The sequence below is a fragment of the Morchella sextelata genome, assembly GCF_020137385.1.
Source record: "Morchella sextelata strain SCLS chromosome Unknown scls_30, whole genome shotgun sequence".
Classification (NCBI taxonomy): domain Eukaryota; kingdom Fungi; phylum Ascomycota; class Pezizomycetes; order Pezizales; family Morchellaceae; genus Morchella; species Morchella sextelata.
The window spans coordinates 24,426-39,995 of NW_025408645.1; the positions used below are offsets into that span (position 1 = coordinate 24,426).

General features: G+C 45.8%; 4 protein-coding genes across 4 annotated transcripts; 2 read left to right on the forward strand and 2 right to left on the reverse strand.

Annotated features, from left to right (window-relative positions):
- Positions 1-564: 564 nt before the first annotated feature.
- On the reverse strand, positions 565-963 carry H6S33_009784 (uncharacterized protein; the record flags this gene model as incomplete). The annotated part of the gene is made up of 1 exon (XM_044841231.1): positions 565-963. One exon carries the CDS (start codon positions 961-963, stop codon positions 565-567), a length of 399 nt encoding a protein of 132 aa, XP_044687528.1.
- Positions 964-2,342: 1,379 nt separating this feature from the next.
- H6S33_009785 (uncharacterized protein) lies at positions 2,343-5,924 on the reverse strand (the record flags this gene model as incomplete). Its single annotated transcript, XM_044841232.1, has 1 exon — positions 2,343-5,924. The coding sequence occupies one exon, from the start codon at positions 5,922-5,924 to the stop codon at positions 2,343-2,345; it is 3,582 nt and encodes a 1,193-aa protein (XP_044687529.1).
- A 6,038-nt stretch (positions 5,925-11,962) lies between these two features.
- Positions 11,963-14,728, forward strand: H6S33_009786 (uncharacterized protein; the record flags this gene model as incomplete). The annotated part of the gene is made up of 3 exons (XM_044841233.1): positions 11,963-12,943; positions 12,992-13,276; positions 13,382-14,728. The coding sequence occupies 3 exons, from the start codon at positions 11,963-11,965 to the stop codon at positions 14,726-14,728; spliced, it is 2,613 nt and encodes an 870-aa protein (XP_044687530.1).
- Positions 14,729-14,755: 27 nt separating this feature from the next.
- Positions 14,756-15,268, forward strand: H6S33_009787 (uncharacterized protein; the record flags this gene model as incomplete). Its single annotated transcript, XM_044841234.1, has 1 exon — positions 14,756-15,268. The coding sequence occupies one exon, from the start codon at positions 14,756-14,758 to the stop codon at positions 15,266-15,268; it is 513 nt and encodes a 170-aa protein (XP_044687531.1).
- Positions 15,269-15,570: the final 302 nt, after the last annotated feature.

A 15,570-nucleotide genomic window follows, 5' to 3' on the forward strand; every position in this document is an offset into this window, starting at 1 on the left:
AAGGTAGATTAGCCAGGCTTTCTTGTCCTCACTAAAATTTGTCAAATGTATGCCATCTAACGCGCATATAATTGGCACCACACTCGACCCCTCCTGTAAGGTATTCTGTCCAGAAAGCATTAGCGACTGCTCATAGAGCACTTGTGAGGCTTACCGGTCCTGCGTCTCCCACCACCAATCTCCCGTATGTATTTTCCGGTACGATCTGTCGCCAGATTCATTATGGTTTACCACTGACGCGTACACCAATGACTCCCAAAAGGCCCGTTGGCCTAAAAGATATCGCACAATTATCATTGGATTTCATTAATAGTAAGGGATATTCGCTCTCCAAATATCCAACTACGAATGATGACAGCTTGCCTTTCCCAATATGGAATTCATTTCCTCCAATCTCTTTATTAAACCTCGCCCAGTATTGTAGTAGCTTTCGCCACTGTTTGACGGAGCATGTAGAAAGAAACTGTCGATATTTCCTTGTTAGGCCTTCGACAGTATGAAATAACGTGCCATTCTAAACTCGTATGCTTAGTTGAATGGGTACTATGGGTATCGGAGAAGGTTTTATGAGCATTCGTCGTAGTCCTCCGAGTGGTAGAGACGCTGCCCACCACTCTTGTAAATTGTTGTCGCTGCCTCATGCCTATTTGCATCTCCATCTGCCTCTTCCATCATAAAATATGATTCGGATTCCAGATCTGAATTATTATTGGCATGTTGGTTATGATAATTGATACTGTTGCCCTCCGAACTATTCGAGTCGTCATAGGCATTTGAATAGGAATCGTGAATGCCTTCCAAGCTGTCGTGAGTGTCATCGGGTATCTCTTGATCGCGTTCTAGGAGTAAAAACTGGTTTTCCAGCCATTCATCTGCTTCAAATGGATGTGTAGTTCGAAGATGTTTATCAAAGTTCGCGGAGGAGCTGTACCACTTGCTGCAAAAAGGGCAAAACAATTTCATTGAAGTTTCACGATGCTACCAAAGTACTCTCGAGTGCTCTGAACATTTGTTTTCTGGCAAGGCCGAGGAGGCTCTTTCCTGTAGGTGCTGCTGCACAGTGCTCGAATGATTTGATTTGGCAGCCAGCGAGGCTCTCACCTGTACCTCGTCGGCAAAGCTGACTTTCAATACGAGTCTGATGTCATACATCAACCCAATACAAACACAAACACCAACATGAAGAAACACCCACCACCCCAATCAGGTGGCCAGTTATGCTAGATTCTATCGCCTTGAGTATCTGCACTCTCTCCCTGAGCACTCGCGGAGTCTCTTGAGATCGAGACAGTGTTCTCAGCGCCAAATTCAACACTAATATCGACTATGAGATCAAAGAATACATTCTCTCTGAATCAGCTTCCTAGAGGACAGAGCAACAATACCAAGAAGAATACAAATACGAACCCCAACATCAGAATATTATTGATGTCACCATTGGTACTGCCTGTAACGGGGGTCCTTTCTAAGAGAAATAGATTTGTATAGAATAGAGACGGCCGTGCAAGATAGACAATCAGGTTGCAGATTATTCAAAGATACTATCGCTAGAACTCAATAATCTTTAAGGGCTCTGCTACCGATAAGAACTTGGTTTTTCTTTCTGATGAAGACTGGAGAGAATAGGACTGAAGGGCGGGAATGAACCTGAGTACTTATACTCCGAAGGCCTCTGTTCTCTGCTCCTAACTCCTTTACTAAGTTCCGGTGGGCCTTCCCTCAGTACCGGAAACAATACCACCGCTACCCCGCTTTTCTCTAAGCGTCAGCAGGTGTTTCCGATACCCAAGGCAACCACCCTTAGTCAAAGCCTTTGTAACACCTGCAGCCTTGGTTGCCACACAACTGAGGACCTGCATGAATGAGCTGCCGCTCAGGTGTAAGCTTAATCATTGCTGTAGAGCTTTCGCTTATTGTAGACTTCCCTAGCATAGTCCCTGCCCTTCGGCGGACTTACAATGCACCGAGGATACAGAGGATCACCGGTCAATCAGAGCTTCACTCTGGCCGGTCTTCTAGTCACTGGCGAGGCATAGACTCGTCAGTCATTGCTCCCATGAATAGATCCTCTTCCTAGCGCCCGGAATGTAGTTACTCTAACAGCTGGTAGCTAACCACACTGCCGGTACTTGCATATCACCGTGCAACTGGCTTCTAACAATAACTCTCAGCATGTAACCGGGCCCTGTGTGTACTCATACACCAGACAGTTGAAATGGCTCCGTTACACCACTCCCCTCTTCCAGGATCTTGGTCTCCGAGATCTATATCCATTCTATTACCATTCTATATGACAAGAAACTCCGTGATATGCAAGGAAATGAAAACCCAAAGGAAATAATCTACACCCCAACAATCCGCTTGTCCTTGGGTTTCTTAGGATACCTCATATGGAAATCCCGAAGGGCTTCTTCAGCACTCTTCTTGAGATGCTCCCAAGGTTCCCATGTAGCATCCTCGTTCTCATAACCTTCCCACAGCACTAGATATTCCACTCGTCTTCTCTTCTTATTGACCCGGCTATCAGCTACCTCTCGGACAACCCAGTTCTGTTCTCCCTCAACCTCTTCGGGTTCCGGTGGGGGAACTCTTCTCTCAGGATCTACCGGTGCTCTGTAGGGTTCTAGGAGAGAGACATGAAAGACCGGGTGGATTCCCATCTGGGGGGGAAGAGAGAGCTTGTAGGCACGGGTACCAATAGCTTCTAAGACCTTAAAGGGTCCCATCTTCTTCTGATCCAATTTTCCCAAAGGCCGCTTTGTTTGCACATTGCGCCGGTCCAACATAACTTCATCTCCGGGCTTGATTTCAGGTGGTGCCAAGGCATGAGCATCATACCACCGGGCCATCCTTAATCTAGCTTTACCCAAGCTGGCGTTCATAGCCTGCCAGATAGATTCCCATTGAGAAATCATGACCTCACTTGCTGGATTGTTCCATTCTACTCCTTCCTTTGGGGCCGGCCAGTTGGTCCTGGGTTCATATCCATAGTTGGCATAAAAAGCCGATACTTTGGTAGACTCAGAGACCGCCGAGTTATAAGCATACTCTGCCAAAGGCAAGAGTTCTGCCCAGTCATCCTGTTGATATGAACAATAACTCCGCAAGTAATGTTCCAGGGTCTGATTAACTCTTTCTGTTTGACCGTCCGTCTGGGGGTGGAAAGATGTGGACATCTTCAGCTTCACATTGAGGAGACTCATGAGAGATTGCCAAAAGTGAGAGATGAACCTGCTATCTCTGTCCGAGACTATGTCATCAGGTAAACCATGGAGTCTCCAAACTTCCTTCAAGAACAACTTAGCCAAATCTTCCGTTTTATTGAGGGTAGGAAGAGGGATGTAGTGTGCCATCTTCGAAAAACGGTCCACTATTACCCAGATCTTTGTAAACCCACTAGATTCCGGTAGTCCCACAATGAAGTCCATAGAGATGGAAGTCCATGGCCGATAGGGTATTTCCAACGGTTGGAGCATACCAAACTTCTTGTGTCTTGAGGTCTTATTCCTCTGGCAGCTGTCACAGCTCCGGACATATTCCTCAACATCCTTATCCATGTTGGGCCAAAAGAAGTTGTTTTTCACCCGCTCAAGTGTCTTAAATTGGCCAAAGTGACCAGCCACCTTAGAGTCATGGGTATCGGACAGTATTTCCATTTGAAGCTTCTTGTCTTTGGGTATATACCATCTATTCTTGTAGAAGATGAGACCGTTCTTGACCGACAAGTTCTGGTCCAAATTTGGTTTCCTTTCAACCAGGGAGCGGTGCAATTCCTGCCAGAAACTATCCTCTTTAGCAGCCGTGTATAGGCGCTCTAAGAATGTATTCTGCAATTGATTCACCCTGACAGCCGCTAGCTTTACAGGATCCAAAACCAATTGACCTGGCCTAAAAAAGATCTGTGGCTCCGGCTGCAGAGTTTCACCTCCCTCTCCAAGGCGGTGATCCCAGCGCCTAGATAGCACATCAGTCTTGCCATTCTTTTCTCCCGGTCTGTAGACAACTTTGAAATTGTAGCCTGCGAGATCTTCAGACCATCTAGCTTGCCGCCTAGTGAGAACCTTGGTAGAATTAAAATACTCCAAGTTCTTGTGGTCTGTAAAAACCGTGATCTCTTGCTCACAAGATTTGAGCATGTGTTCCCATTCCCGGAAAGAGGCTACAATAGCTCCCATCTCCTTGTCATGAATGTCATAGTTGATCTCAGCAGGGGAGAACTTCTTAGAATAGAATGCCACCGGATGTAGCTTCCCATCATCCCCGTACTGAGAGAGCACCGCTCCCTTGGCAAAATCACTGGCATCTGTCTCGACCACCGTTCTCCTACTAGGGTCAAAATGAAGGAGGATTGGAGCGCTTGTGAACAGCCTCTTGAGTTCTTCAAAGGCCTGCTCATGTGCTGCTGTCCAATACCATTTCTTGTCTTTTTGCAGGAGGTCAGTTAGTGGTTTGCAAACCTTACTGAAGCCTTCAATAAAGCGGCGATAGAAGTTTGCAAATCCGAGGAATGCCTGTACTGCCTTGATATTCTCAGGGACCGGCCATTCCTTAACTGCCTCCACCTTGTCTTCTGACATAGATACTCCTTCTTCCGAGATATGATAGCCTAGGTATTCTACTTCTCGGACATGGAAGGATGTCTTATTGATCGAGGCACAGAGCTTAGCTTCCCTAAGCTTCTGTAGTACCTTCTTGACCAATAGCTCATGCTCTTTCTCAGTCTCCGAGTAGATGAGGATGTCATCAATATAGACGACTACTCCTTCATCCAGTAGTTCCTTTAGCACATCATTGATCATTGCCTGGAAAGCGGAGGGAGCATTGCATAGACCAAATGGCATCACATTATACTGATACAGTCCATAGCGGGTTCTGAAAGCGGTTTTCCACTCATCACCTTCTGCTATCCTGATCAAATTGAAGCCGTTCTTCAGGTCTATCTTTGTGAAGATCTTGGCTTTGAACAACCTGTCTCTGAGCTCACTCATGATAGGCAGCGGGTACTTGTCCTTGACAGTGACCTTGTTCAAACCTCTGTAATCCACACAAATTCGCAATGTACCATCCTTCTTAGGAATGAACAATATGGGTGCCGCAGCAGGGCTGTTAGATCTAGAGATCTTTCCTGAAGACAATTCTTTGTCCAGGTACTCTCGGAGGGCCTTCAATTCTGGAGCGGAACATGGGTACAGCGGGCCAAATGGGGGAGCGGTGCCAGGCAAGAGTTTGATCTTCAAATCATTATGAGAATGCGGTGGCATTTCCTCAATCTTCTCTTGACTGAACACATCAGCCCAATCCCGGTATAGGTGGTGTATTTTCTCAGCAATATCACCTCCGTCCTCATCATGCCATACTGAACCAACCAATTGATAGACTGTCTCTTCTTCTTCCAGCATCTGGTATGGAGAGACCAGTTCAATCTTGGTGGCCGCTGGGAGACAATTCTGCTTGCAGTAGTCACTTCTCCAGCTCATGGTGTTGAGCTCCCAGTTGATGTCCGGGTTATGCTTCCTAGCCCAACTAATTGGCAGGTAACCGGTCATTCCTTCTTCCAGTGTAGCCACCTCCCATCGGAGTGTCTCCTTATGATCTCCCATAGTCATGCGGACCGGGTGAGTGTAATACTCGCCTCCTCCCATCATGACATCTCCTTGAGCATCAAACATTGTCAGAGGTTGATCCCGCCGTACTAAGGGAATTCCATGTTTTCTGACAAAACTCTGGTTGAGGATAGCTCCTGTACAACCGGTGTCAAACAGGAAAGACCCTTGGGCGCCTTCATCCTTTCCTTTGACTGTCCATGACAGTCCTGCCTTCAGTATAGGTCTTTTTCCATGTACTGGTAAAGAAGGAAGCCTCTGTTCCAACTTTCTTTGCTTAACAGCGGATTCTGGACTTGTTTCTCTTTGTCTTTTCAACATAGCTAATAGCTTCGGGCACTACTAAGATCAAAAGATCCTTTGGTTCTATTCCCAAGCGATAATATAGCGGGTATGATGTGTGGTAATTTTTTTTTTTTTTGGTAGCGGTTTTGGAAGTGTCTTGTAGCAAATGTAACTTTGGTAGAGCACTGACAGACCAGCTGTTTCGGGTCTTAAACCCATCCTCAGAGTGCTTAAAGCAATCAAATAGGCGGAAACACAATCATAATTTATTCAAGAGAAACATAGAAACCCCAAAAACCCAAATAAAAGAAAACTAGTAAACATAGACTCAAACAGACACTTTTCTACCAGAGGATTTCATTGTCCGAGTCTTGCTCAGGCTGCAAAACAAAATCTTCTGTAACCTCCGGGAGTACAACAAGTGGATCTTCTGCTACCACAGCAGCCACTTTAGCTTTCTTCTGAGAGTTGGAATTACCCTTTCCTCTTTTCCGCTTTTGTACTCTCACTGCTGCCACTCGGACAACAGTAGGTTCTCTTGACCAACAATCGGTCCATTTGTGTCTGGACTTGCCGCACTATTGCACAAGTCAGTCTATGCACTCTACCAATAGGGAGTACCGGAAGGTCATACCTTCAAGCATACTTCTGCTTTCCTTCTTTCTTCTAGAATATCCCCCGGGATACCCTTCAGTTCCACCGCTTTGTCTTTAGGTCCAGGAGTCTTCTGAGGTCCGGAGGAGCTCGCAGCTTCTCTTTTCCTCTTAGGCTGCTGGTCCTTCTGAGCGGGAGGATCTTTCTTGGTCCGAGGGGGCGCTTTCTCTGCTGCCATCCCTTGGTACCTCTCATGTGTGTGCCCTAACTCTCTTAGAGCAGCTATCCGTTCCATAAGGGACTTTGGCTTGGGATTGAAAAGAGCCCAACTCATGCCTAGGTCCGCAAGGAGGGAATTGTTGATTTTATCATCCACCAACTGACCCTCATAGCCAGTCTTCCACATCAGCTGAATGATAGAATTCAGAAAAAGGTCTATTCCTCCTCGAGCTGTGTGGGTGAGGGTATTCCATTGGGCTACAGCATCATCTCTAGAGATGGCTTCACCGAAGGCAGCTCTAAAAGCATCCACAAAGGAATCCCAGCGCTTCCATCTCTGATCCAACTGCACCGGTATTCCAGCAAGGCGGTTGGCGGAGGCTTGATCAATTGAATTGTGGTATGCCTCATACCATCGGATCGCTGCCTCCCCTTCCATCAAGTTGCCTGCATATCGGATCTTAACCTCCTCAGAGGTAAATGACAGGCTCTCAATGGAGAACACATTCTCACATTGCCGGATGAAGGTTTCCACTTGCTCCGCCTTGCCTTGGAACTTTGATGGTGGTGGTGCCTTTGGTTCCCGGGCTCTGGTGGAAGTAGAAGGGTGGGAGGTAGCCGGAGGTTGATACTGCTGGGACATCATTGCCAACAGATCCTTCTGTTGCTTCTCCAACTTCTTCTTAAGATATCTCCGCCATCTTCTCCTGTTACCACCTTCTGGTTCCGAGTCTGAGCTGTCAGAACTGTCTGAATCCCCAGGAGCGGGGGCACGGGCCACGGGAGGTGGAGGGTTCTGATTTCCACCACTTCCACCCTGTGCATTGGCTGGAGGGGGAGCGGTGGCCGCAGCAGAAGAGGCCACAGGTGCTACTGGTGCCGGATTGCTGGCCAGTGGTGAGGTTGCTGCTGGTTGAGCGGCCCCAGACATGGTGAACCTTCCCGGGTTCCTGGCTAGCGGACTGGGAGGTCCTCGGCCTGCACCTGAGAAGAACTCTCCTTCATAGTCAAAGGATCGGTCGGCTCCTCCAAGGAGTGGATGTGTTCCACCGAAGCGGCTAGGTGGTAAGGGTGAAGCCCCCACCGCTGGCTGCACAATAGGGATAACTCTCCTAGTGGATCGGACCGGAAATGCTGCGAAGGGACTGGTCTTCCGCTGCATTGTTCTGGTGGCTGCCCTGGACGAGGACCTAGAGCCTGGATTCGGTGCCGGAGTTGCTGGTCTACCCACCACCAGTCTTCCTTCATCAAGGGCTCTCTGTATCTCGGCAACAAAGTCTGGTGGAGTAGCCGGGTTTGTCCACTCAATTTCCATGGCATCGGCATTCAGCTCATCCCTCTCCACATACTTCCGAAGTTCTTCCTGAACAGAGTTGACCTCCCTCCTCATGTACTCAAGAGCCTCTGCCATCAGAGCATTCTGTGCTGCCTGGCGCTCTTGTACAATGAGTAGGGCCTGACTGCCCCGGGTCAACTGATTCTGCAGGCTGTGTTGGAGGTAGGTCTGGAGCTCTGTGAAGAACTGTTGGACGGAGATCTCATCGGTATCCTGCCAGGCAGGTTCACAGCCAGGAATGTAGGTCTGTAGAGCGGTCCTGGGTTTTTTGACAAGCTGTGTCTGCCCGGTGGCATCCAGTTGGAGGGGCACCGGCTGCCATTCAATCTGAAGGAGTGCATCTGGAGCCGAGAGGGCGGACATTTTGTATAGAGGAAGAATAATCTGAAGGTGATTTGAGCCTTAAAGATTATCTGTAACGGGGGTCCTTTCTAAGAGAAATAGATTTGTATAGAATAGAGACGGCCGTGCAAGATAGACAATCAGGTTGCAGATTATTCAAAGATACTATCGCTAGAACTCAATAATCTTTAAGGGCTCTGCTACCGATAAGAACTTGGTTTTTCTTTCTGATGAAGACTGGAGAGAATAGGACTGAAGGGCGGGAATGAACCTGAGTACTTATACTCCGAAGGCCTCTGTTCTCTGCTCCTAACTCCTTTACTAAGTTCCGGTGGGCCTTCCCTCAGTACCGGAAACAATACCACCGCTACCCCGCTTTTCTCTAAGCGTCAGCAGGTGTTTCCGATACCCAAGGCAACCACCCTTAGTCAAAGCCTTTGTAACACCTGCAGCCTTGGTTGCCACACAACTGAGGACCTGCATGAATGAGCTGCCGCTCAGGTGTAAGCTTAATCATTGCTGTAGAGCTTTCGCTTATTGTAGACTTCCCTAGCATAGTCCCTGCCCTTCGGCGGACTTACAATGCACCGAGGATACAGAGGATCACCGGTCAATCAGAGCTTCACTCTGGCCGGTCTTCTAGTCACTGGCGAGGCATAGACTCGTCAGTCATTGCTCCCATGAATAGATCCTCTTCCTAGCGCCCGGAATGTAGTTACTCTAACAGCTGGTAGCTAACCACACTGCCGGTACTTGCATATCACCGTGCAACTGGCTTCTAACAATAACTCTCAGCATGTAACCGGGCCCTGTGTGTACTCATACACCAGACAGTTGAAATGGCTCCGTTACACTGCCCGAACATCCCCGAATGTGCCTAGAGTATTTAAATTATCAACGTCATATATTGAAGCAAACATTGAGTACAAGCATTCTCGAGTGCTTCTAGAGCCTTCATAGGTGCTTTCGGAATCATGACGAGCTCAAGAAAAAAGCTGATCGCACTCAGTGTAAGAACACTCCGCCCTTCCTTCAAGTTCTTGAGAAGTTCTTAATCAGTTTCAAGTTCTCTTCCACCTATCACTTCAAGTTCTCAATTGCTTTCAACATTAGCTGTTGCAATCTTATCCTTCAAGTTCCTCCATTTTCAAGCGATTCAACCTTTGCAATCTTTATAAATAAGATGGTACTTCTCCCTCCTAATCCAATTAATATCAGAATCATACTCACCACAGTGATACATTAAGATTATCAAACTCCAAACACCACTCAGAGCACTTCTGGTAGCTCCAATAACACAAATAAACTTTCCAATAAGAAGTACTTGCGTGACATAGGCGAGGACAATAAGAAAAGACCCACCGAGAAACCAAGAAATACAAATCATCCTGAAAACATAAAAAACACCTAAGTTCATCTGGTCGCAAATCGTCTGGCAAAACTGTCAAGCCTATTCTAGAGAAAATACTAGAAACACTCCCGAGGCAGTCGTCAGTGCTTTCCGGGTTCACCCCGATCAAAAAGAGCTGAAAGCAAAACCCCCTACCTTCACCAATCCGGACTGAACTCCGGACTCCACCAAATACTAACCTAGCTCCATTGGACACTGAAAGGATTTTCCCGAGTAACTAGGGAACAACCCTAACTGATTCTGAATCATTTCCCCACTTTGGTTCCGAACTCTCTGAACCATACATAAGTGACGATCAAGACCCAGCAAGAAGTCCAGCAAGAGGCCCACTAGCAGCAGTGTCCACTACTTCCTGAGACACACCAGTGCTTCACCAGAACTTCTTGTACGGATGACCATACTTAGGCTTAGTGCTACCCCTCCACTACCCACTTGTAACGGCAGCTATGTATTTCGGCTAGGTGATAAACTGGAACGAGGAAAGGAGGTATTGTGCAGTGAATTAGGATTTGTAATGGGGATTTCTGTTATGTTCTTTCAGTTTCTATTACATGGAGGTATTAGTCATTATTGGATTATGGTTGGATATATAAGGGGGTGTTGTCTTGTGCTTTTACCTGTTTTCTCTTTTTCCTTCTTTCTTTACGCAACGTCTGTATTCTACTCTACGAATATTATTCTTGTTCCACGCTACGTCAGAGGGTTCAGTTGGGTTGTTAGACCAAACAGAGCTGCCCCATAGTCCATAGTCTTGAATACCCTCTACTACGTCTTCGTCTTGGTTGTATTCCTTGGCACTATAGTCCATCGTCCATAGACCCACGTTATACGTAGGTTACATCCTCTATCGCCAACCAATACAACACCATAGTCTACAATGTCGGAACATGTTCATGTCGATTATCAACAACTCAACCATAATCTCCAAAAGTTTTTTCAAGCGCATCTACAGGTCGATAACATTATCGGAACTGAAGCCTATGCGCTTCTTCAACAGCTTCAACATGGTCTTACTCAATATGCAACGGATTTACAGGAGGTAGAAGCGGAGGCTGCGAGGGCAAGAAGGATGTTTGAACGAGATCTTGCTGCTGCCCGAGCTCAACGAACTGCTGTTGAGGTTGTGGCCCTTGACGAAGAATCCATTGGAAACAATGCTCCACCTATACCACCAGCTACAGGCACCATCTATCGATCGGAGATACTCCCAGATCCTGGGGTGTTCAGGGGGGATCGTGATCGAGACAGGCTACACTTGTTCAAGCAACAAATGAAAATCAAGCTAATGGGAAATACCGATCGCTATCCTACACTACAGCCTAAATTATCCTATGCGTTCAGCAGATTGGAAGGAGCTGCTGCCAATCAGTTCTTACAGTATGTCGGAGAAGAAGGTATTGCCTTACCTTCTATGCTATGGTTTTATGAAATTTTGGACACAGCTTTTGGGGACCCCGATCGAATGCATACAGCTAGAAGGAACCTACGGAATATCCATCAATGAACTCGAACCTTCGCTGACTATTTCGCTGAATTTCAACGGTATGCTGCTGAGTCGGGTATGGATGAAGCCTCTCGGATTGAGGCTTTGATGGAAGGTATTAACACGGAACTCGATGAATCAATGATACACCATGAAACTCTTGCGACGGTAGATGCCTGTGTGACACTTTTGCAACGGTTGGATAATCGTGGTCGAGCGCCAGAAGCTAAACGAGGAAATAAAAAACATTGGAATGCTACTACTACTCCGGCCCCTCGTCCCCCACCAGCGAATCCTGTTCCTGCTCCTCGTATTGCTGCCCCAGTCGCCAATGCACCTGCTACTCAAAATCATCCCTCGTTCCGTCCAAGAGGTGATGTACCAATGGATCTATCTCGAGGACGTCGTCGCTCCACCCCTGCCGAAAGAAATGCCCGCTTAGTTGAGGGTCGATGTTTCTATTGCGGAGGTGTTGGACACATGGTTAGGGATTGCCCCCAAGCGAGGGCAACTGAAAATCAATTAAGTAGGCCTGTGATGAGAGGAGCAGCATTGATGGTGGAGGAAAAAGATGGAAGTGACAACGAGTCGGCAAAAGATTTGTCCCTGCACTAAGTGGCTTAGCCCAGTGACCATTTAAGGATTTTTCTAGGATGTGTATTTTTGGTTTTTCGGTATCAGAGGAGGAAATGGATGGAAACCAACTTGTAGTAACTTGTTCGATTTCGCAGAATAAAAATTCTTTCATCCCCACCTACGCTCTTATTGATACTGGAGCATCAGGATACGCTTTCATTGACGAATCTTTTATACGCCACAACAATCTTACAATGACCCCCCTTAAAATACCTCGCCATGTAGATGTTATAGATGGAAGGCCTATCAAATCAGGAAAAATTACCCATATTGTCGATGTCTCGCTAGACATTCATGGTCATCGAGAGACTGCGCCATGTTTTGTGACGAAGTTAGAACACTACCCGATTGTGATGGGGATACCTTGGATGCGACGTCATGATGTTACGATTCGACCAAAGAAAAATCTACTTGTTTTTGATTCTCGGAGCTGTTGTCAATACTGTTCACTCAGTGGAACTGCAGTTATTGTTCATGGTATCTCGATTGCCCTACCGGAACACCATACAATCATTTTTTCAGCAACTGAAAAATCTACTGTCGACATTAAACAACTAGTACCGAAGGAATTTCACCATCGTCTCCATATGTTCAAAGAATACGATGCTTCAATTCTCCCACCACATCAACTGTCCCATGACATTGAAATAGTATTGGAAGAAGGCAAACGACCACCATATAGACTTATATATGGATTATCTCAAATTGAGTTGAAGGCACTACGAGAATATCTCGATGAAAATTTACTCAAAGGATTTATTCGAGCCAGTGAATCGCCAGCGGGAGCACCCATACTGTTCGTGAAGAAAAGCGATGGAACCCTTCCACTCTGTGTTGATTATCGAGGTCTAAATGCAATTACAATCAAAAATCGATATCCATTACCATTGTTAAAGGAAACCCTAGCTAAGTTGTCAAGAGCAAAATACTATACGAAATTGGATTTACGTTGGGGATATAATCAAATCAGGATAGCGGAGGGAGATGAATGGAAAACGGCATTTCGAACTCGATATGGACATTTCGAATATACAGTAATGCCATTTGGATTAGCTAATGCCCCTGCTACATTTCAACATTAGATCAATGATATTTTACGTCCCTATCTCGACCAATTCGTAACGGCATACTTGGATGATATCCTTATCTATTCCGAAACTCTATCGGAACATAAAGAACACATTCAAAAGGTTCTAAAGGTACTTGATGGGAATCATGTTCACCTTAAACCTGAAAAATGTGAATTTATGGTTCAGGAAACGAAATATCTTGGTTTGATCCACACTCCGAATGGAAACAGAATGGACCAAAAGAAAGTTGTCGATGTTTTGAAATGGTCCACACTGACAAACCTTCATGATGTTCAAGTATTTCTAGGATTTGCAAATTTCTATTGACGGTTCATTCTAGGATATTCGAAAATTGTTGCTCCAATTACAGCCTTGACAAAGAAAAATATTAAATTCGAATAGACAGATGAAAGGGAGGAAGCATTTCAAACTTTGAAAAAGATGTTTACAACGGCACCGATACTACCCCATTTTAATCCAGAGCCGAGGATTGTGATAGAAACCGATGCATCTGACTATATTTCAGGAGGAATCCTATCTCATCATGATAACGAAGGAATCCTACATCCAGTCGCTTTCTTCTCCAAGAAACATTCTCCTGCAGAGTGCAACTATGAAATCTATGACAAAGAACGTTTAGCAATTATACGATGCTTCAAAGAATGGCGACATCATCTGGAGGGAGCTCAATTCTCAATTGAAGTTTTTAGCGACCATGGGAATCTTGAATATTTTATGACAACGAAATTGTTAAATCGTCCACAAGCCCGCTGGTCCGAATTTCTTTCACGCTTCGATTTCATTATACAATTTCGGCCAGGAAAGCAAGGAACGAAACCAGATACATTGACTAGGAGGTCAGGTGACCTACCTAAAGAGGGGGATGAACGGTTGACGCATCAGAGTCAAGTGATTTTGAAGCGAAAAAATTTGGATGCAAGGCGAAGTTTGTTCGCGGGTTCTTTGTCAAATGAATCCGCTGAAGTAGCATCTACTGTAGAGAAGTTATTTTCAAAAGCTTACCAAGTTGATAGTTTTCCAAACAAGATCCTCACTATGCTTCGGAATGGCGTTCGCCACTCGAATGAAATTTCGCTTGCCGAATGTACGGAAGATAACAACGGTCGGCTACTTTATCGAGGTGCACTATATGTACCAGAGGACAATGATCTTCGGCTAAGGCTCCTGAAAGAACACCATGACAAACTATCAGCAGGTCATCCAGGCAGAGCAAAGACCTTAGAACTCCTAAATCGAGAATATTATTGGCCACAGATGCGAAGATTCGTCGATCAATATGTTAGGAATTGCAATATGTGCCCCCGTAGCAAGGCGCTTCGAAATGCACCTTATGGAGTACTTCGCCCGATGCCAATACCTGATGGATCGTGGACGGATGTGTCAATGGATTTTGTTACCGATCTTCCTGAGAGTGAGGAATATAATGCAATCTTGGTCGTGGTTGATAGGTTAACCAAAATGCAACATTTGATACAAACAACCAAAAAAGTGGATTCAAAGGAAGTAGCGAGGCTTTATATCGATAATGTTTGGAAACTACATGAATTACCAGATACCATTGTATCCGATCGAGGAACACAGTTCGTTGCGGAGTTTTGGAATTCGCTTTGTTATCGGTTGGAAATATCACCGAAATTCTCCACCGCCTTTCATCCTCAGACAAATGGGCAGACGGAAAGAATCAATGCTGTAATGGAACAATACCTTCGAAGCTATGTATTTTATTAGCAGTACGATTGGGTTCGATTATTATCAATGGCCGAGTTTGCGACAAACAACCATGCTTCGGAAACAACAAAAGTTTCTCCTTTTTATGCCAATTCGGGAAGAAATCCAAGGATGACTTTTAGTCCTTTGGAACATGGTCGAACGACGGCGGAGGATCAAGCTAATCTTATTGCAAGAGAAATGAACGATGTAATGGATTTTGTAAGAGAAGAGATGTTTCGGGCACAAAAGATACAAGAAGAGTCAGCCAATAGGAATCGGACTCCAGCTCCTCGTTACCATTTAGGAGATAAGGTTTTCCTATCGACCCGTCATATTCTAACAAAGTTACCTTCTAAGAAATTCGACTGGAAACGTAATGGACCTTATAGCGTTAAGCGGATTATCAATCCCTATGCTTACGAGTTGGAACTTCCCCGGTCCATGAAAATTCACCCAGTATTTCATGGTTCATTATTGTCACCCGAAGCAAATGATCCTTTACCAGGACAGCAACAGTTACCACCACCTCCGGTCGAAATCGAAGGGGGTCAAGAATAGGAAGTCGAAGATGTTTTGGATTCGAGGAAACGAAGAGGAAGGTTCGAGTATCTGATATGATACGTAGGGTATGATGAAGCCTCCTGGCAATCACTATCTGACCTTGAGCATTCACCTGATATCGTCAAATGATTCCATGAGCGTTGTCCTGGGAAACCTAAGCCTACCAGGAGGTATGCCTTAACGGGGGGCGTGGTCTGTAACGGCAGCTATGTATTTCGGTTAGGTGATAAACTGGAATGAGGAAGAGGAGGTATTGCGTAGTGGGATTAGGATTTGTAATTGGGATTTCTGTTATGTTC